A 22,297-nucleotide genomic window follows, 5' to 3' on the forward strand; every position below is an offset into this window, starting at 1 on the left:
CTCGATTTGCCACATAAACATGGAATCTTCGTGCTTCATTTTTCACGTAACCAAGGACGACTCTGCTGTCAGTCCAGTAGTATTCATCTAGCTTTGGGTAAGACAACTCAGCACGCAGGAATTCACCCATCCTGGCAGATGTTGTTGCTGCTGCCAACTCTAGTCTCGGGATAGTGTTTTGCTTTAACGGCGTGACTCTCGCTTTACCCACTATGAAAGAACAATGAGCATGGTTCTCTTGATTAACAGTTCGAAGGTATGAGCACTGTCCATATCCCTCTACGCTAGCATCACTGAAGTGATGGACTTCTACTGACTTTATCTCGTCAAAGCCGGCTGGCTTGAAGCATCTTGGTACTTTCAAGCTTTCTAGATCTGTTATCTCGGTACGCCACTTTTCCCACGATGGTCGCATCGATTCTGGAATAGGACTGTCCCAGTCTAGCCTATCCCTGCACATCTGTTGAAGAATCTTCTTTCCTTCTAGGATAACCGGGGCTACGTAGCCAATTGGATCGTAGATCGAACACACAGTTGACAACACACCGCGACGCGTAAATGGCCTATCTTTTAGTTCAATGCGGAATTGGAAGGTATCATCTTCCACACACCACACTACACCCAAAGCTCGTTCGATAGGTAAAGGGTCGACCTTCAAGTCGATTTCTCTAGTGTTCTTTGTACGATCTTCCGCAGGAACAGCCTGTAGAACTTCCTTATTGTTGCTAGTGATCTTGTGCAAGCGCAAGCCTGCTTTGGCGCATACTGCTTGGCATGACTTAATCAGCTTCACGGCATCTTGTGCTGTAGGGGTCGACTTGAGGCAGTCGTCTACATAGAAGTCTTCTCGAATGAGTGTTGCTGCCTCAGATCCGAACTCCTCTTCACCATCATCTGCTGCTCTCCTTAGGCCGAAATTGGTGCAACCAGGGTAACTTGCGGCACCAAATAAATGCACCTTCATTCTGTACTCAGTGACTTCTTTCTCTTGGTTTGCATCTTCCCACCAAAGGAACCTTAGCAGGTCCCTATGTTGCTCTGACACAAAGAACTGGTGGAACATTCCCTTGATGTCCATGGTGAACGCGACTTTCTCTTCTCGAAAACGGCATAGCACACCCAATAGACCATTCAGCTGGTCTGGGCCTTGGAGCAGACAATCGTTGAGAGAAACTCCCTCGTAACGTACCGAGCAGTCAAAAACTACTCTTATCTGTCCAGGCTACCTTGCATTATACACGCCTGTATGAGGAACATAGTTGACCCTTCCGTCTCGAACGTTGAGACGTTCTTTGGGGAACTTTTCTGCACATGAAAGGATGACGTCCTTCATGAACTCCTTGTAGTCTTCTAGGAACTGTGGATTCTTCTTAAATCTTGAGTTGAGCTGTCTCCATCTCCTTTCTGCTAGAGGGCGGTTATAAGGAAGACTAATTCCTTCTGTCCTAAGAGGGAGTGGCATTTGATAATGTCCGTTGTCAAGTTTACATATCCCATCTTCCAGTAGTCGCAGGAACCTTCTGTCTTCAACCGAGAGGGGTTTTGACCTTGTACTTGTTTCTTGGAAGTCGGCCTCCAGCACTTTCAGTACGTCGGTTGCAACAACTTCTTTCGCCTTAGGAGGCACTACGAAGTGACTGCGTATCTGAGAGATATTGTTGCACACTTTACCTTGGATTTCTTGTCTTGACTTACAGACTTGACCAACTATGCCCCAACCAAGCAAGGACCTGTGACCGTAGGGCTCGTCCTCACCTCCCGCACATATCTCTCGAGGGCGGATGGCTTGCGGACAGTTACTTCCTATGAGTAGAGATATCTCAACACCTGGTTGGTAAGGGATGATATCTTCAGCGATCTTTACAAGATGGTCCCATTCTAGAGCAACCTCAGGTTTAGGGGTCTGAGAGGTATCGGTTGATATTTTCTTCCAGGTGTAGAGAGCAGCAGCAAGGCGGACTCGCGGAGCGTCGGCAACGCACCTGGAATTATGCGGGTTTTTCCCGGGCCTGTGACCCCCTTGCGCGATCCGGCGACAGCGGCGAGGAGCGCCTTACTGCTGCTGTGTTTGCGAAGATATTTAGATCCTATCGAGTATCTTGTAGGGTCGCAAACGAAGGTTAAAATATTTCCTAGATATAGATGGACAACATCGCGCGCATTCAAAACAAAACTGTACGCAAGCTGCGAACCCAGGTATTGGATCGTTTGGACGCCGACTTCGCCTTCACGACATTCACAGAAGGAGACACAGAAGAAATCATGGATGAAGAAAGAGCCGAAAAGATAATAGACCTGATGCCTGAAGGTAACTACCGTTTACAGTTAACGTTTATAAAGTATTACGACGGTGAATGGATAATAGAAAGGGGTCGCAATCCTATTCGGGCGTCTGGTAAGCAGAACCTGTTTGTCTTAAATAAGCAAACGCGCCCCGGAGCGCTGGTAGGCATCGACGCGCTGTTCTACGAGGTTGCTTACCCTGTTACGGTAGTTATCTACGGTGCGTATGAGATCAAAGAGCCAGACGTTAGGAAACTCAAGCCAATGCGACATCCCGGCAACTGCGTCGGGAAACTGGTAAGGGAATTCTTTGAAGATTCCGCCCGCGGAGGTAAGTTAACTCCGAAAAGAAAAGAAGCCATCAGGAAATGGGAAAACGCCACCTACAAAGCTGGGGCTACGATAGACAACATAAAGAAATTAGAAATTGCCTTAGAAAGGCGCATACACGTGAAAGACATCACAGACGGGTACATTTACCCTGGGACACATAAATACGGCGGCAGAGGTGCTCCTATAGTCATCTACCAGCATAACGGACACGTTTGGCGAGAACTTCGATTCCCGCGAAAGAAGGAAACCAAGGTCTACGAAACCTCCCCGTTGGTGAACTTGATTCATGAGAACTCAATATGGTTAATGGATTCGGAAGGAAGCCAGTTTATGACCCAAGACGGCACTTTGTAGCGCCCGGAAATCGAACACCAGCGCATTCAAAGCGCCTGTGAAACCCTTGGGGAAGACTTCTCAGACGAGGTCCTCAGCTCTCGTAGTTTGGACTTCTTAGCCGCAAAAAGAAGGAATGGGTGGAAACCGACCCCCAAAGAATTCAAAGACATAGCCAAAGCCTGCGTAGAACACGGCCACGGTGGTCTTTAGAACATGGAGTACGACGAGGAAGAATACGTGTCTTTAGACATGAAGCCCTGCTATCCTGCGTCATTTAAAGGACTGGGAGATTGTAAGGAATATTACGACCGCTACGGCCATCCAGATTCACAGTTCTTTCGTGTGTCCTTAGACGGCAGCAACGACGCGCCAGCTACGGGGTTCGTCAGATTAACGTCTTGGAAGTTGGCTAAAGACTTGCACCCCATAATTTACGCATGGTACGGGAAGCATCTACAAGAGAAAGAATGGATACCAGTGCCATTGTTAAAGTTCTTTGAAGAGCGTAAGCTCCTGGAATACGCAGCGCATGAAGCCATACTTTGCCATAGCGCCTACACGAAGTGGCTCCCAGAGCACAACCCAACCGCCCGAATTGTCATAGGCAAATTTACCCAGGGCGCTAAGGGGGGATAGAAGCACATGCAACGGCGTTTGATAACAGACGAAGGAGAGTTAAGCTTCCTCATTAAAAGAGCCCACGATCAAGGAACGATGGTCTCCGTGGAGAAATGGGATTACCTCGTAGATGATGAGCTGCATAAATGGAATGCGCTGTGTTATTACCAGGACCATCGACCGCAATGTTATCACCTGCGTGCCAGCATGCTCGCATATGCGCACATTAACCTTCTCCCAATGCTCTTGCGGTTTGACAAAGAAGATGTTCCACGCGTATCCACGGATTCTTTGTACGTGAAGCCCAGTGTGTTGGAAAAGATGAAGGAATTCTACACTGCCGATGAACTCGCAGAAAGTGGCCAGTGGCGCGTCAAAGATGAGGAGATAAGAGCCTGGAGGGCACGCGTAGAATATCACGGAGAACACACCCGCGGTTCCATTACGCCGACGGAAGAGCCACTGCCCTCAGTTGCGGACCCTATTTCCTACCAACGCTTCTCTTACCTTTACGGTACGGGAGGTAGCGGTAAGACGACGCGTGTGTTAGAACTCTTTCCTAAGATAAAGGTGCTAACGCCAACACATCGTTTGGAAAGAGAACTCTGCGAAATGGGCCACGACGCGCAAACTTACCACAGCTTCTTTCGCTGGAATGGCCAAAAGTGGGTGCCGGAAGCCATCCACGACATATCTCCCGTGATACTGTGGGATGAAATCTGTACCGTGCCCTTAGAAATCCTGCAGGAGTTCGTAGACTTCCTCCGCGGAAAGTGCCAAGTCGTATTTGCCGGTGATCCATGTCAACCACCTCCTATAGCCGGAGAAATGCCCCATGAATGGTTAAAAGAAGGGTAGACTATCATGAAGAAATTAACACAGACTACCGTAGCAAGGATCAAGTGAGGAAATTAAAGGCAGAATTAAGGGGCCTTAGCGACGCCGAACAATCTAAGGTGTTACGTAAGAGGGTACGAGCAAAGTCTTACGAAGACTTCCTGTATTCTTGGCATCCTAAGGATTTGGTGTTAAGCAGTAAGCGCGCAGCACAGTCGCGCATACAAAAAGATCTACTGAGAATACACCAGGAGCGGTTCCCTAGTCATTTGGTGCCCGTTTGTTATAAGCCGCGTGACACCCGCATGCTAAGAAGAGATGCCTTAGTACCAGGCACGAATGTTCAACTAGAGAACGCAGTTACCCACGATAAAGCCAGGGTACCCATAGAAAAGGTAGAAAAAATAACCTCCCATCCAGGCTGGCGCTTGGGCTATTGCATGACAGTCCACAGCGCGCAATGGCTTACCATAAAAGAAACCTTATGGGTCATAGACCAGCGGCTGTGTTGGAGTAACCTTATCTACACCGCCGTAAGTCGTGTGGAGTATGCCAAACAGTTAAAAAGAGCCTGGGGTCCGCAACTGCGCTACGATAAGATGCCAGAGGACGTAGCTAAGGAGAACATTGCTAAGAAACGCCTTCGCTACAAGCGCCACGACGAAGGAAAGGGGTTAAAGTTCGACCTATGCGTAGACGACGTCTATGAGAAAGGGGCAAGGTGTGCCAAGTGTAACATACCACTACTATGGAGGTTTGACCCAAATGACGATCAGCAAATCTCCGTGGATCGTATGAATAATAAACGCGGGCATTGTAGAGGCAACGTAAGGTTGACATGCCTAGAGTGTAATCGGGCGCGTGGAGCAGCATTACTCTGAGTCTTTGGGGACTATGAGCAGCTCTTCCTTGACGAATCCGCGACTTGGGCCATCTAGGTAATACAACACGGGTTGCCCTTCCTTGGTGACGGACTTCGAAATCTCATACCTTTCCAGAGACCAGTTAGGATCCGTGGCTCTCTTACTGCCACCATCGAGTTCCCCCGGCTGATAGAGGTATCTGACCACTATGTTGCGGGGGAGCTTTTTTTCTTTCAGTCCGACCGCCCTCGAACTTCTGACGTAGGACTTGTGTTCCACGTGTTTCTTCTTCATAGCATCCTTGGGTTTCATCCCCGTAGCCCTGGCCGCCTCGTTAGTTAAAGCCGCGACGACCTGGGGGAGCCTCTGAGTCCATACCCTGTTGCGTTTGGAGGGATCTTCCAGCTCTTTCCAATACTGGTACCCAAAGAGGCGCTCGGCCAAGGTCTTATTGAATCTTTCGACGATGCTCTGACCCCTGTGGTACTCTGCTTCGGCTTTTCTAATCTTAGTGTCGTGGTCTTTCAGGGTCTTAGTAACCTCGCCCATGAACTCTGTCCCCGCATCCACTTGCAGCAGTTTAGGCCATTTCATAACGCGCTTATAAATCCTACCTAGGGCTTCTGCGACTTCCCCAGAATCCTTGCTGGTTATGGGTTCGGCGTCCTTGTATCTGCTTGCGATATCGACTACGGTCAAAGCGTATCTATAGGTCTTTCTTCTCACCTTGTCGTGCGGCAAGAAAAGCAAATCCGCCTGACGAACTTCATTGGGGGCATTTACGGTAAAGCTGGGCCTGGGAAAGTACTTGGGCACGGGAAGATAGACCTGCCAGAGGGTTTGTTTTCTTAGCCAATTCTTAGCCATTTCTTCTGATACCCTGGCCGCGGTCGCGAGTTTCTTGATAGCTGACGCTCCTCTCCAATAGCCTTCAGGTCCATAGTACATCCTCTTGAGTTTGTCCTCTACGCGGCCCATTATATGAATTCCAAAACAAGATTGATCTTACGTCCGTTAAAATCCACCGTCTTTCCGTCCACTTTAATGGTGATGTTTATGCTTTCTACCAAATTAGACAAATCATAGCTCAAAGAAATGGGAGTGTATTCTACCAGGTCAAATGGATTACCTTTGGGCAGAAACTTGGACATAAGAGAAGACTTTTCTCCATTGTTGTCACTATTGACCAAGTCGCAATAGACTTCATAAGAGGATGCGACTTTCCATTTCACGGGTATGGCTGTGTCGGTAATTGTCTTGCCCGAGGCACATAATAAAGATCCCAATGGGTCAAACTTTCCAAAAGTTACTGAATAATTTGACATATTATGTTTGAGGGTCATTTCGTGTGGTAATCCCGTGGTGAGAGTATAACCGCGCTTGGCGAGCTCCTTAGCAAGGGTGATTGGCGTGTAATGCCCATCGGGTAGCATTTCACCTTGATAATTGCCGCTGCCTTTATGCTCAGTGACCAGGCCCCCAATTAAATTATACCAAGAATTATACAACGAGTAACTAACCAGCCGAACCTTATGGGCTTTCATGGGAGGATTCAAGTAAGTGGTAAAGTCATTCTTGTCGCTTTCCAAAAAGACGATCATTATATTCTAGGCGCCAAAGGCGCCACTAGAGGCTAAGCGTAGCTTAGACTAAATACGCCAAAGCTACGCCTCACGCCAGCCCTGCGACTCCTACAAATATCAGCTCATTGTCTTTTTGTTTCTTAGAAGGCTGGTAGTAATTCTTAAACTGAGGCCTTTTCAACCCCGTCGATGCCGCGGGGTGCGCCTGTGCATAAAGTTGAAAGGCGTAGTCTGTATTTTCGAAGTTCTTATCCGCCTGCATTTTGTCTTGGTAGTTCTTATCCAACCAATCCCTGTAAGATTGTCTTTTTTCATTCCAAGCCGCCACGTCCCGCTGATATTTCTCCAGCGCTAAGTCGTGTCTCTTCCTTTCGGCTTCGAGACTACTTCCGCCAGTTGCTGCCTTTTCTATGTACTTAGCCGCGTAATTGGCGCCAGTGAATGCTAAAGCAGCAATTATTGCACCTCCTAACGCAGCCATTATACATTAGGTAGGTACTTTTCCTTCCGTAGGTAATCCTTTACCATGATAGCACCACCCACGGCAGCGGTCATCTTAGCAAAATTAGCGAAGCTCTTGCTTGGGTCTTCAGTAAAGTCTTCTTTGAGCACCTTTTTACCTACCCAACCAATACCCGCAACGATGGAAGTAATAATAGCTGCTTCTTCAACAGTTTTCAATAACGTGGTTGACATTATATTACAGAGCGAGAAGGTTATTACTCCATTACGGGTATTTTGCTTCGGGGTTCCTGCGTCACATGCACGGGTTCTACTTTTGGCTTCGTAGCCCGCCATTGTAAGTAGAGGCTGCCTGATGCCATAGCAACTCCTAACGCGCCGATGACGTACCCAGGATTAATAAAGGATTCCTCTTTTTTTTCCTCCACCTTTTCTTCCTTTTTGGCTTTGTTCTTCCTGTTCATCTCCGCGAGCTTCTTTCCGGCAGCGACTCTACCTGGAGATTTAGCCTTGGTGATCTTTTGCTCCTCTACTTGAGGGGTTTCCTCCGCCTTTGATTCAGCTTCACACATTTATATCTAAGGACTTAAAGGACTTGATAAGTAACTTAAGGTGACCTGAGCACGTACTTAACTAGGTACTTGAGTCGACCTGGATAATTCCTGAGGATGACTTAAGTAAGTACTTAAGAAGGACTTGAGGCGACTTGATCAGGTACCTCGGCAAGTGCCGCCTGGAAGACCTTTTCGACTTCTCTGTCCTTCTTGAAGTCCTTCCAAGACATCGTAAGTTCCTTCAAGTCGACATGCTGAGCTACGTGAAGTGCCGCAGAGGCGACTGCCATTAACTTACCGCACTTCAAAGACAACCACCCACAGGTTATCTTAAGTTCTTGGGCGATAACATAGTCCTCGCTTATGTCCTTCCGTAGTTGCTCCACGTCGTCTATAGACAGCGCAAGTCCAAGCAATTTAGTTGCAAGTCGGATAGCGGAGTCTGCTACGGCGTCCGTGGTCTTACTTGCAAGGGCGGCCTCGACCTCTTATGGAACTTCTTAACTTCCTCTTTTGACAACTTGTTAACTTGCTCATGGGTAAGTTCCTTGCCTATCATTTCCTTGCACTTCCCAGAAGACACCAGGATGTTAAGTCGTTCCTTAAGGTTACTTTCATCTAGCTGCGTGGGGACTTCTATCAACTGCTCAATCTCCATATATGTTAACGTCATACGGAAACCTCAAAGAAAAGATCATTTTGGAATGTTGGTGCGTCTTTAAGTGGCGCATGTATTCGTGTAACTGTTCCTTGGATATCTCACCGCCGTAGTCGCTTAAGATGGTTTCCAGGTCAGACTTACTGGGTGTGTAGAAGACGACAAGTGATCGTATGTTTTCCCTAAAAGGCTTAGAGACGTTGGTAAGCTGCTGCGAGAGCAACCAAACGCTAATGTTGTCATGTCTGCCGCTGAAAGCAAGCTTCACTAATTCGGAGGTGCGTCTTTTTACGTCGTCCCCGCCGTCCCCGTCGTCCCCGTCATCCAGTATGAGGAGTGTCTGTGTATCTTTAGGGAATTGTTTGTGCCAGAACTTAAGATGGCTGGATAACTCGTTAGGGTCCAAAATATCCACAAAGAAGTCGTCATCTTTCACTCCTATGCCCGTCCAGGTGCGGTTATTCACGTAGGTGGGGCAAAGTAGCACGATATAGTCGAAACGGTATCTAAAGGGTCCTAATAGCTGCTCTACTACGAACTGGGTCTTTCCGCAGCCGGTGGGTCCTACTATCAGAGCGTTACAAGGCATGTGATCTGGGTTCATAATATACTAGGATTTCTAACGAAATCCACTAGTGAAAAACGTAAGGTTTTCTGATATATATATGGAGCCTACGGAAGCAGTGCAGAGAATCGTTAACGACGTTAAAGATAAGAGAGACACCATCGAAATGCAAAGGGAGGAGATCAATCGATTAAGAGAGCGCGTGCAGGAGTTGTACGATAAAATGTGTGGTTTGAAGCGCGCGGAAAGGTTTGGTGCGCTGTTAACGATGGCCTCATGGGCTAAGGAGTCCGTTAAGGACTTTATGAAGTATCCCATATAAGGCTTATTAAATTCTTATTATATATGGAGTGCGTGCGATGTAATAAGGAGTTCACCTCTAAGCAAATGCTCGAATATCACGTCAAAAAGAAGGTCTGCAGAAAGTCGCGGGAGAAGCGCTGTGAACACTGCAATCGTCTGTTCAGCAGCAAGCAGATGTTAAAGTACCACGTGGATAACAGAGTTTGCCTGAAGAACATCTGTGAGCGCTGCGAAGAAAGCGTAGATAGCGACTGGCATCAGTTCCGCTGCTTTACGGGCTATGATCTTATCGCTGTGGCCTGTGAGGAACACGGCGACGTTGCTGCGCGTTGTTGTCCAAATGAGACTATTATCCGTTTGATACGTCGTAAGAAAGAGATTGACGACCGCTTTGCATGGTTCGACCGCGTTGAAGGTGTGCGTTGGGAAGACAGAGAATACTGGTAGGCGGATTGTCCAAAGTGTGGGTGTAACAGAAGCGAGCAACATATCTGGCAATGTTCGTACGTGAGCGCAGAGTGCCCCAAAACGTTTCAAGAATACGTCGATCGCCTTGGAATGGCGCGTGCAAAGAAAAGAGAGGAGATTAAGAAAACCTCAGGGTAGGCCCATACATGGGTTTAGCGAATCCAGGAAACTATTTTGAGATATCCTTTATTATTATTTATTTATTATTAAGACATTCCTTAAAATAGTTTCCGGGGCATTTAATAAGATCTTAATAAGAATAAGGCCATCCTTAAAATATATGATAGCCTACGCAGCAGCATTCCTAGGAGGATTCCTAATAACCCTTTCAATATATGGACTGTATTACGTGCGAACCCCCTGCTGACTGCATCGTTAAAAAAGAGTCGCCGACCCTCATTGTCGACGAACCCCACTTAAACGACGCGCCTAACCACATAGAGGAGACGGGGCAACCCTTCTTTCGATGTCAAACACCCACCGCCCATCCTGCTTACCATGTGAACGCAGGTGGGTAAATTCTTCGCCTTGTATTACATACCGAACCCTGTCAGGCGCCCAAAGGGAGTATTCTACATTGTCGTATTTGAGGAGTAACCGCATGCGGTTCAAATCCTCAAAGACAACATAATTATTTATTTCGTATGCAATACCCTCAATTAAATCACGCCAATGCACTTGCTGGATCATATATTCTATGAAATATCTTTAAACGCGTTGTCAGAGTGTCCGTGGTTTTGAAAGACTTACAGCACCACCTACAGGGAATTCTCAATTGCTCAGCGTATGCGGCAATCGCACGGCAGATGTCGTCGTAGTCGTTGCTAATTAACACTTTTTATCCATTTTCTTCATACCTTTTCAGGAGTAGTTGTTGATCTGGCGACAATCTACCGTCGCCCTTAGGGGTTTTTAACTCAATGCAGAAGCCGCGGTAGTGCACGTGCGCGTTTAACAGCAGTAAATCGGGTTGACCTCGTTGGTAACCTTTTTGCCAACACTTTATACGCTTACCGTCGCTGTCCTGCAATTCTCCTAAGCCTGGCGCTATGAGCATCTGTGGGTAAAACCTGCGGATATAGTTAACCACCTTCTTATGTAGGTCAAATTCGTTTTCTAACTTAAATACCAACTTATTTGGGGTGTCAAAGCGCTTTTCTATTTCGTATTTGCCGGTCATCCTTAATGCGGGTAGCACTTCCTCGAATACCCAATCACGAAACTCCACAGCTTTGGGTAGCTTAGAGCTAAATATCAGTTCATACAAACCAGGCTCCGAAATAAACACGGAATGTGGATGAATAGTAGAAGAGCAGTGATTTGGAGCCCCTTTTATGTCAACCCACCTTTCCTTGTATTTATCGGAGACGTGATCCCTAATTGCGTCCCTGGAACGTTCATAACCTAACGCAGACGCCACTTCCTTCGCTTTGAAGTATAGTTTTTCGCCTTGCGCAATGCATTGCAGTTTTGTTTCGTTGTTTTGGAATACGCGTAGCATCGTATATTTGAGAAATATTTTAACTTTTTTTATAGAACGACTGAGGTAACAAAGTCGTTAATATGCAACACTCTTTAGTTGGTTCATTTCTATGCTCAGTTGCGCGTCAGACACGACAAAGACGTAGCAGTTTATCTTATCGCTGTCGCCCGCACTGGTATTCTTGGTACGCTTAATCTCCAAAGTGATACCATCCTGGGTGTTGACCAACCGCAGACCCTGCCCATGTAGGTCTTCGTCGTTGGTGGTGCGCATGTCAATCCACAGCGCATACTTATCCTTAAAGAATTCCTCAGGGCTAATGTGGTCGCCAAACTTACGCATTGCCTCCCTGTAAATGTCTGCGGGCTTTATTCCCTGGGAGTAAACTTTGTTTGGAACGCCGTTGACATTTATCCCCCTCGTTAGTAATGTTGGGGTTGTGGAAGGCCTCGGAGTCGCGCTTACCGGCCTCATAGGGCTTGGCAAAAACCAGCATCAACCCCGTGAGACTTCTTCGGGGGAGGTTAATGCTTTGGTTGATAACCTCATCCGTCTTGTCCAAGAAGCTGAACGTCTTGTACATCACTACGTGGTCGTAAAGGAATGCCTTGCCGGAGCTGTATTCCATGCCAGCGCTACGGGCCAGCTCTTCGCTGTATACCGTTTCGTACTGCAGCTCTGAGTTGGTGATAGAATAAGGGTGAACGGCTCCACTAATTGCGGTGGACATATCTCCAAGGATGTTGGTCGTATCGGCCAGGGTTACTTCGAACTGTAACTCACTTAGCTGCCTTGGGTAATACGCACCATGGTTCGTAATCACTTCAAAATCCAAAGGGATAACGTACTTGCTACCATAGGCCGTCTTTATTCGCTTCGCATCTGCTACTGCGGTTTCTCCGCTGGAGTCCGTGGGCTGCGTCTTAACAGGCGTGCGGACCTTACGCAGGATGAGACTACCAATTCCCTGTTCTATCCTTTGCGCGCGTTCGAAGGCTGTTAACCATAGGTCCTTATAGGTGGTATACAGATCGTACCTATTTAAGTCCAGCAAGGATTCCCCAGCAAACTTGATTCTCATCTTAGAGACAAGGTTGCGGCCCACGTTATTGACGCAACACCTTTCATCCGCAGTACTGGGCTGCACTGCTAGGTCAAACCTTAAAGCCAAGGTGCCGGGTACTAAGACTAGGTTATCCGTTAGGCGGGGCACGCCTACGTACAAGGTTTCTCCTGGTTTTGCGCTGCTGGGAGTAAAGGTGACCCGGTGAAAGGTGCGTTCTGCCTTTCGTCCGCCAACCTGCTTAGGTAATACGTTGGGGTTTAACTTTGTGCTTATCATATATAATGGAAGGAACGGATTTTGACCCCCTTACCGAAGAAGGTCAAGTCGACATTAACGATGAAGAATTTGATGAATGGACTAAAAACGCGGAGGCAAAGCCCCTAATGTACGACATGGCCTTGGCAAGCAAGTATGGCAGTAGGTGGAGAAGCTTCAAGGCAGCCTTGAATCGCATGTGGCAATCAAAGAACCGCGGCCCCGTTCCTGAGTACTTGGAACTTCGAAACATAGACGAAGCAACCACTCGGGAAACCGTAGAGTGGGCAACGTAAGAGCTAAGGCAGCGTTATCCCCATCTCGAGGCCGACGACATAAGGCTCACAGAACGCGGAAACAGAGTCCTCATAAGCGTTAAAAACATGCGATATCCCAACGATAACCGTTGGACCAAGCCACAACATCTCTTTGATGATACTGGCTTAGTCAGGGCTGACGTGGAAAGATTAAAAGGCTTCAAAGAGGCTACCAGGAGTGACTTAGAAAATTTGGAAACCTTGAATGAAAAAATTGCGTTAGAAAAACGCGCCGAGGAACTACAAGAAACGTTGGAGGAAAGGGAAGCAGAATACATGAGACAAAACCGACTACTCCTTGATGCTCAAAAGAGAGAACTTGACGACAAGAATCAGTTAATAGTACAGATGAGAGAACAAAGAGACAATGCCCTACGCGATAGAGACCAGGCCCAAAAGGCCTTCAATCTCGCCCTGCAAGACTTGGACATGAGCAAGGAGGAAGCTAAAAACTTGCATATCACCATAGCCGGTTTCTCTAAAGATGTCTCTGACCTTTGTCTTGAAAGTCGTAGAACCCACGGGAATCTCCAAAGAGGTAACCATGTTAGCAAAGTCATCCGCTCCACCTTTGTTGTCGTAAAATGGGTAATCCTCTGTTGTCGGTAATAGATTCTCTGGAAAATTAGGTTGCCTTTCTTTATGCTTAACGGTCGCCTTTGGCTCCAAGTCCGCATTACTGTACATTCTTTCGCCGTTGAAGTAAATCCCATCGGGTCTTCTTTCGAACTTAGTGGGGTCTGCATGTGGAAACCTCTTCCTAAATGCTCTCCAGTTGGCATAATCCCTGTTGTCGTGATGTGGCTGCTCCTCAATATCATTCCCAAAAGCGTCGTACATTAGTATATATAATGGATGTTATACCATCAGCACCTCCACTTTATCCTGAACTTCCTAAGGAACCTAACAAATTAAACGCTGAAAACTTTCGTCTGAATAAAGCGAACTTAATCCAGGCTTACTTGGAAGGGCAGACAAAACACTACGAAAAAGTCCGAAAAAAGTACGTCAGAGCCCGGAGTACGCTACATAAGATTTCGATAACTTCAGGATCCATATCTGTTGTGTTAACGGGCTCCGGCGTTGCTACTTCGCTTACTGGACCGGGAATAATTGTTGGAGTTCCTTTGGCCGGCGTTGGGGCAGCCTGTGGTATCATTTCGGCTGTTGCTACGGGCATTATGAAGCAGTTGTCAAGCAAAATATCCAAGCATGACACGACAATAGCTCTGTCAAGGGCTAAAGTAAATACAATTACCGATCTTGTCTCAAAGGCATTGCGTGACAGAAAGATAGACGACGTAGAATTCTCGCTTATCTTAGCCGAAAAGGAAAAGTACGAGAAATTAAAGTCGGACATAAGAAACAAAAAAACAGTCGTAAAAGATCTTTCCGAGGAATCTCGCAAAAAAATCTAACAAGAAGCGAAAGAGGAGCTTCAAAGAAAGCTCGCTCAGTAAATATTTACTTTGAAAAAAGCGAGACAGGATTCTATCTACATATCGAACGTCAGTCTGGAAATTACGCGTAATATTTATGCTAATTACTCATCTTATGCCATAAGATTCACTATCTTCTCGGAATCCATCCTAACAGGGGGTGGTTGGGGTCCATTTTGTAAAATATTTCGTAAATTACGTCAGGGTAATAAGGAATATCCTTATCCAACCGACAAAACATCCACTCGGCTTTTGTCATATCAGAAACCTCGGGAATAGACTTACCGGTATATTCAGACAAAAGATAGGGAATAGCTTTGTAATATTTCCCTAGTCTTAATTTTTTCAATGTTTTCCGCAGACTTTGCGGTGTTTGCTCTTCTAAGTGATCTATGATTTTCTTCTTTACTTCGTTGTCTAAGTATACCGGTCGTAAACCTTGGATGTGACTCATCCAGTCCCTGAAGTATTTTATTCTCTTATAAGGTGTTTTCGTACGACCTCCATTGGCGTAATATTGCTCTCTGGTGGCATTAGGTACGGCATTACGAATATTCTTACCACACTCGTAACACTGTGCTGACGTGTCGTCTTCTATTTGCATTTTTTTACCACAACAAACTAACTTCCTTGGTGGCGGGGTAACAAACTTGGGTTTCAAGCACTTTATACAGAAGTCATAAACGAACTCTTTACATTCATGCATCGTATATAAGACAAATATTTTAACCTTTGTTTGCGACGCAAACACAGCAGCAGTAAGGGAATCATCGCGTGGGTAATACCCGCTGCCGACGCATACATTTAGAGGAGCCTGAAACGCGGGTAATACCCGTGAAATTCGATGCTTGGTGATTTGGATTTCGCGAGTCCCCCTTACTGCTGCTGTACAGGGTAGGCAGCTTGATAATATGCTCCTTGTAATAATCAAGCACTTCCACTCCACTGACTCGATTGGTTTCTTCGGGTACATCGGCGTCTTGCATAGTCGTTAAACACAACGTTGCAGGAGTTCCCTGAAGGCCTAGGCGGTTATACAAACTTCTGGAGATAAAACTGACGTTCGACTGATCATCCAGCACTGCGTATTGAAGAATCTCCTTGGATGGGTCCGCTTGAGGTCGTACCCAAACCAGAACAATCATACTGTTGTAAGTTCCATACTGATGCTTGATGCCGCACACGCTAGTACACTTGCTGTCTCCTTTATCTTCCGGTTTTTCTTCCTGGTGCAGACAGGTCAGGTGGGCTCCTCTACACTGCTTGCAAGTTGGCAGGTTTTCACAATCCTTGATTTGATGGTTGCCATGGGTGCAACCCAAACATAGTTTTCTTTTAAAGAAAAAGTTCTTTCTCACTGAAAAGGGTTTTTCTCGGAAGTCTTTACAGTCATTAAGGTGATGCTCTTTGCTACAGTACAAACAAGTCTTTTGGTCTTTTCTTTCTGCAGTCCCTTTCTTGAGGTCCTTCTCGAGCTTGATCACTTGATCTTTTGTCGGCTCTCTTTGAGGCTGTTGTTTGTAGGTCGACGCTGAAGTTGCTAGAGGTTGTATACCTGGACCCTTTACCAACTTAGGCTTACTCGTCAACTTAGACAAGTCCTCTAGCTCCGGTATATTGGCCCTGTCAGCGGTCTCTCTGAAGAAATCTGCAAACTTCAAGAAGGTTGGATAACGAGATTCACCGTTCTTAATTCTCCATGTCGTTATCACCTCTCTCCACTTACTCTCGACGTGGTATGGCAGCTTAGCGATCAGCTTCACATTTTCTTTCGCGAAATCCAGGATTGCGAGACTCTGAATATTTTCTCTGGCAGCGACAACTTTGTCAAGGAAGTCTGAGAACTCTCTCAGACCACCCGCATCTCTGGGGTTTATCTTTGGCCACTTCTCCAGCTTGCTCAGGAATGCCGAACTTACGACATTTGGGTTGCCATACCTTTCGTGCAGCACCGATTTAGCTTTAACATAGGCATCCTCAGTGCCAATAAGTAGGTAGTGCTCCACGACTTGCTTGGGTCCTCCAGAAACGTATTGGTTGAGAAGATTCAGTTTTGTATCTGCATCCCAGTCCTTTACATCAACGTGAGCTTTGAAAGAGCTGTGCCAGATAGGATATTGTAATGGGTCACCACTAAAGATTGGAATTGTTACTTTAACTCTCGAAGGAGATGTACTAGTTCTTTCGCCAGGTCTTATACTAGTTAAGAGTCTGTCATTAGTCTCTACTAACTTACTCATACACCTTTCTAGGGAAACGGCTACTCTCTGCCACTCAGCGGGACTAGTGGTTGAGTCTTGCGGTTCTTGATGTATTCTTTGTAGCTCAACATTGTCTCTCATGCTTGTGAGGTGTTCGTGCACCACAGGAAGGGTAGTTACTACAGTCTTAGTTTCAGACACAGGAGCGCTTTGGTTTGTTTGACCAAATGTGTGATGGCTCTTGTCTGTAGAATCATCTTCGTGAGCGGGTGAATGGTGCTGCTTGTTGTTAAGGGTAAGGGCACTAGAGCTGATAGGAGATATCTTATTGGACATCCTAATGTGCTGACTGGCACTCACTGGAGTGGAATAAAGGTGGCTTGAAGTCACAGCAGCAGTATATTGGGAACAAGGGAGGTTAGAGTTTGTGTAGGGCAGGTCTGCTATTAACTGAGCAGCATCTTTGTCGTTTGTGCTTGGATTGAAACTGTGTTTGCCTTGCACTATATCTTGACTGTTTAAGAAAGCATATTGAGCTGGGCTGATGAGGGGGGGAACTGAAAGTAGCAGTAGTGTGTGGCTTTGTGGTGCAGTAAACAGTTGTTACATTCTCAGCTGAACTAGATACAGCAACGTGGTGAGGAGGAATTGAGGGATGTTGTTTGTCAACTGATTTCACTGGCTCGTCCTGGGATTGCTCGAAGAGAAATGAATCAAAATATATCTCTATAGAGTCAGCATGGCTTTCCTTTGGGAGCGCAGAAAGAATACTTTTCTGATCATTCCACTCAGATCCCAGCCTTTCACTTTCCAAACACACCTTTAGTTGGGCATTATTTTGAGCTAGTTCTTTCTGTAGCTTCAGGTCCCTTGCTTCCTGTTCTTGCCTAAGTATTTCACGATCAAGTCTCTGCTCATCTTGCAAGAAGGCAAGATCAACCTTTAAGGAAGCCTCTTTCTTTTGTAACTCATACTTATCATTACGTGTATGTGAAAGGCCGGTTCGGTTACTTCCTGTGGAGGGTTTCGACTTTCTTGAAGTCTTGGAAACTTTAGACCCACATACTGATTTTGTTTGTTCTAAGTGTAATTGTTCAACATACCTGATCTCTGATTCGACAACTTCCTGAAACTCGTTCCATTCACTTGAAATCTGGCTCCAAACATACTTAAGGCCTTGTAATCCCTCATCACCACTCAGCTGAGCAATTGTGCCATGTATATCAGCAAGATCTAACTGGATAATATGGGCTCTACTTAGCTCCTGTTTCCACTTTGATATATCTTCGTACTGTCCTCTCAACTTAAGGATAGATTTCATTTCCTTACATAACTCTGCTTTCTTTGCAAAGAAATTCTTTACCTTAATTTCCAGCAAATATTCTAGGCCCTTTTCTGTAGGTTTCCTTTGACGGATACTATTATCTCCATTTTCACTTTCCATGTTCACTTGAACAACTCGAGATCACGACTATTACTTCGAAATTTACCTTGTATCTGCTAGTGCTCAACTTTGGACACAAATATCCTATAAACTTGCTGTTATTTATCCTTGAACCAGTCAACCTTGACCAAAGGACTTCACTGAACTCGTCGCGTGTTCAGCTCCAAATTGTCTTGTTATTGTGGCTGCCATCGCCACTTGGGGATGGAGTTTCGATTCAAAGTTACTCTTGTTCTAATTCAAACCGTTTTAATAGCTTATATATCGCATTTACATCAATTTAACCCAAAAAAACTACTCTTTACGGTTAGATAACAAGACAGTAATCGTTCTATCTGGGCGAACAACGTAGTCCCAACGTATGCTTATACGCGCGACCGCTGGACATACCGCGCGGCGTCGCACTTGACACAGGGGACCCGCCTGTGGCAACAACTTTCATGCACTCTATAAACTATGCTCTAGTTACTGATGATCAACTGCGGCAGTGTTCTTTTGGTTAATTGTTCTCTTCTAACGCCTACGCTTCTCAGTCACTCTCCTAGTGATCAACGTGTATATACCGCTTTCCTTTTGCCCTATTGTTCTCTTCTCACACTCTAATATGAGAGCAAAAATATTAATAACCTATGCCCTCGAATAAGCGCTGCATTTGTTCACGGCAATTCCGCGGCGCTAATTGAAGCATCGGTCGCGAAGCATCATCTGACTGAATTCTTGAATTGTTTTTAGAAGTGAAACTTAAAAAAAAAACAAGGACTGTACAACCAGATCTAAACCATCTTGGAAAATTTAGTCTCTTGAATTACAATGTTTTTAGTGCAAAGTGGCTATATTTCGTACCTTTCTCCTTAACCTCAGTCAATTCACTAAACATTTATTAAACGCAATGAGCGGCGCGGCGCGTTTACCATTATGAACGGTATACTCTTGATTAAAGGATTTAACCCAATTGATGATAATAAGCTTGTCCCTCGCCCTTTTTCTTTTGCCTCTTATTGTTCACTTCTCACACCCAAAGGATCCAGGATTCTTGTTAAGCATCAAAGGATGCTTACGAGTTAATGCTTACGAACAAAAAATCCGAACACCAAAACCAAACAAACAACAAACAACAAAAAAGAGTAAAACTTAACATTTACATTTTATTTCTCCTAAATGTGATACATCTTACAGTAACTTATATTTCAAACTTCCATAAAAAATATCGTTTTGTAGTTCTCTGACAAGATACTTGTTCTTTCTTCTTAACCTAAGTTGAATTGGTCTTAACATCCATTTACTTATTGCAATCAATTACACTCGCATTTGCAATATTTGCAATATCATTTTCCTCTTCGACTAGCTGCTACACTGAGGCGGTTTTGAAAGTTTCATCCAGAAACAGATATCGTTTGTGTCTTAAGTCGAAGTAAAACCATCTTCTTTCATGCTTCTTCCAGTTTCTCAATATCCACTGTAGTTGTCGGACACGCTTATCAAGTTCGCATTTAGGACCCTTTAGTTTAACTGACGTCAAGATCCATTTACTTATTAACATCGGTGGACATCCATTGCCAACAAAAACACACATGACGTATTCACTCCACAATATGCCTTCATATCTATAGGGGGAGTGGTGGTCTTTTTCATTGCGTATCCGCGTATCCGCGTATCCACTCCAATATATGCCTCGTTCTTTAAAAGTTAATATTCCGCATATGCCTTCATATCTACAGGGGGAGGGGTGGTCTTCTCACTGCGTATACGCGTATCCAACATTTAAAGAAAGGGTTTGAAGTACGGGGTATTCGATAGTTACTCCCCATTTCAAATAAGATGGAAAGTCCTTTGGACGCTCGCTCTGTCAATCCTGAAGAGGATGAAGCCGAACTAGAAGAAGAAACAATGCTTGGGAAGAGGTTTTCATGAGAATTCCTTACTTTCATTTCATTATTTGTATTTGCTACATACTGTCCATGATATAAAGATCTTAAATTTGAAGTTTCAATGTGTTCTAATAGTGATTGATGTTATGAAAAAAACCGATTGCCTTTTGAATTCTGCGTTGTGATATAAAGATTTGTGACAATTACTTAGGTCTTTGTGCCGAATAATTTAGAATATGAGCTCGTAATTCTCCTAGCTGATTTGCTACAGAATGGTTATTATTTGCATACGATTATCTAATATCATCCTTGAAAAAGAACATGTCAAAGGTTTCTCATTTATTACTCGCGCGACAGCGGCGTCTGTCACTCAGCTCGTAGATTTTTCTTTCATTGTGTCGGATGTCTCGCAGACCCAAATTGTGGGGTTGCTCTTTGCCCTTGTATGTAAATATATGATTCGAATAAATCCCGAATCTCCCAGTCACTTCGCGCGACGGAGCCGCTAGAATCTCGTCTATGCGTCCAACTTTGTTGCGATTCTTGGCGTGCCGAGATGTATTGAAAGTTTCGAATTATGATCGTCAGTATTATTGACAGACATCGTCAGTATTATAGACATTGTTTGGTCATATAATAGTTAAGGAATCGAATGAAACATTATATGTTTTCTTGATAAACCAAATAAAAAGAGTTTTACAAGCATGGCACATACATTTAGCCACCACTGTTTTGGTTTTGGTTGAGTAAATGACGTCATACGTTACTCCTGCCATTCCTCTTGAGCCGAATTCTGTGAGTCAAAGAAATCAGTAGCGGACGAAAATAAATCGCAAAGTTTTGGCCCTTTCCTTTCGAGTATGAGAAAGATATTTCAGTGAGTGGTTGTTAATGTATTCAAGATTATTTCAGCAAAGTTCCAGCTCAAAGGAAAGAGTTTTAATTTTGGAGCGCTTTTCGTCCAAGTGGCCTTGTAATAGCTAATTAATTATTCAGTGACAGTTGTCAGGAGACTGGCCAGTTCCGCTATAATAATTATTGCGTCACGCAATTACACCTTTAAAACAAAGGTTCATCCATTTTTGTGTATAAAGTTCAGGATTAAAATGACCAAATAAACTTATTATAAAAGTACGCACAAAACGACGACGACGAACACAAAACCAAATAAACGAAGAAAATTCCTTACCAAATAAGTGTGTGCTCGATAAACAAAACAAAACAAAAAACAAAAACCAAAAAAATCAAAACAAAAAATTAAAAACTAAAAACAACAACATATAACCAACTATATTATGCGTCAAAAACTTACAATAAACTTGCAGTTCAACGCTGTCTTTAACTGTCTGAGACGGCCGAATTGTGACAACGTCTAGTTCGTACGTGTAGACCTCACCAGATAGAGAACTGACTTTCGTCTGGTCTGCATTATTGAGTCTCTTCAGGATATCTTTGATTGTGAAGTTTGCATATCCAGATGTCGCGAAACTCGCTCTAAACTCATACAACGTTTCGTTCCAATCTTTGAATGAAGGATTGTAATAAATTATGTTTGTCTCCTTGGATAAGCTGTTATCTTCATTTTTTAAGAAACGATCTATTTGGATATTTGCAACAGTAGAACCTTCCGCCTCGAATTTCCATTCCATGTTGACATTCGTTGTGTTGTGATCAAGTACTACGATAATAGGATTTTGAGGTTCCTTGGTAAACTTAAAACATGCTGAAACGACCGATAATGTGCGGTTAGAAAAACTTCATTAAGACATACAGCATGCATTTCTAATATCAATTTGGTAAACCTTATGTTTATATCATTTCAAATAACACAATCTTCTTACATAGACGCGGAAGTTCAACAAGAAGAATAAGAATAATTAGTTCCAGAGCCAATGTTCCAAGAATCACCATCGTCAAACAGTAAATTCAAGTTGGAGGACTAAGTTACAAAACACTCTACTAAAAGAAAACGAAAAGATTAGCCAGATTTCACCTTTTTAAAGCTAAACATACTGGATGGACGAAAAGTTAAATATGTCTTTGCATGCTCCATCAACTCTAGTCCTAGGAGAGGGGATGGTGTAATTTTTCACACTGGTCCTCCGTCGGAACAGAGTTAAGTTTGCACGTGACAGTGTTACAAACTGAAGTTGTGACTCCTTACTCTATCTAAATAATATAAAATCCTTACTGGTAACTTTTGCCAGACAAGGCTGAATTATATCAGATGTCGCCTTGTATTGTACAACCAGAAGTGTATTGACATCAGGAAACCCCAGCAAGGACACTCGTACTTCTGTACAGTTCATCTTGTCTGTTGTTCTAAGAGAGTCACGACTGAAACGCTCTGTGTCACGGTTA

At 44.6% G+C, this 22,297-nt stretch overlaps 1 protein-coding gene across 1 annotated transcript in view; it reads right to left on the bottom strand.

Annotated features, from left to right (window-relative positions):
* The window catches only part of LOC148905697 (uncharacterized), a 31,235-nt gene extending 9,199 nt beyond the window's left edge, over positions 1-22,036 (bottom strand). Inside the window, exons 1-2 of the mRNA XM_089039859.1 lie at positions 21,778-22,036; positions 21,249-21,659 (exon numbers count right to left, since the gene is read on the bottom strand). Coding sequence (XP_088895985.1) covers positions 21,249-21,659; positions 21,778-21,847 — 481 coding nt within the window. The 5' untranslated portion in view covers positions 21,848-22,036. The remainder of the gene's footprint in view (positions 1-21,248; positions 21,660-21,777) is intronic.
* Positions 22,037-22,297: the final 261 nt, after the last annotated feature.

This window comes from Actinia tenebrosa, unplaced genomic scaffold, assembly GCF_029948245.1.
Source record: "Actinia tenebrosa isolate PJP-AT-01 unplaced genomic scaffold, QUT_ActTen_1.0 PGA_scaffold7__59_contigs__length_16204524, whole genome shotgun sequence".
Classification (NCBI taxonomy): Eukaryota; Metazoa; Cnidaria; class Anthozoa; order Actiniaria; family Actiniidae; genus Actinia; species Actinia tenebrosa.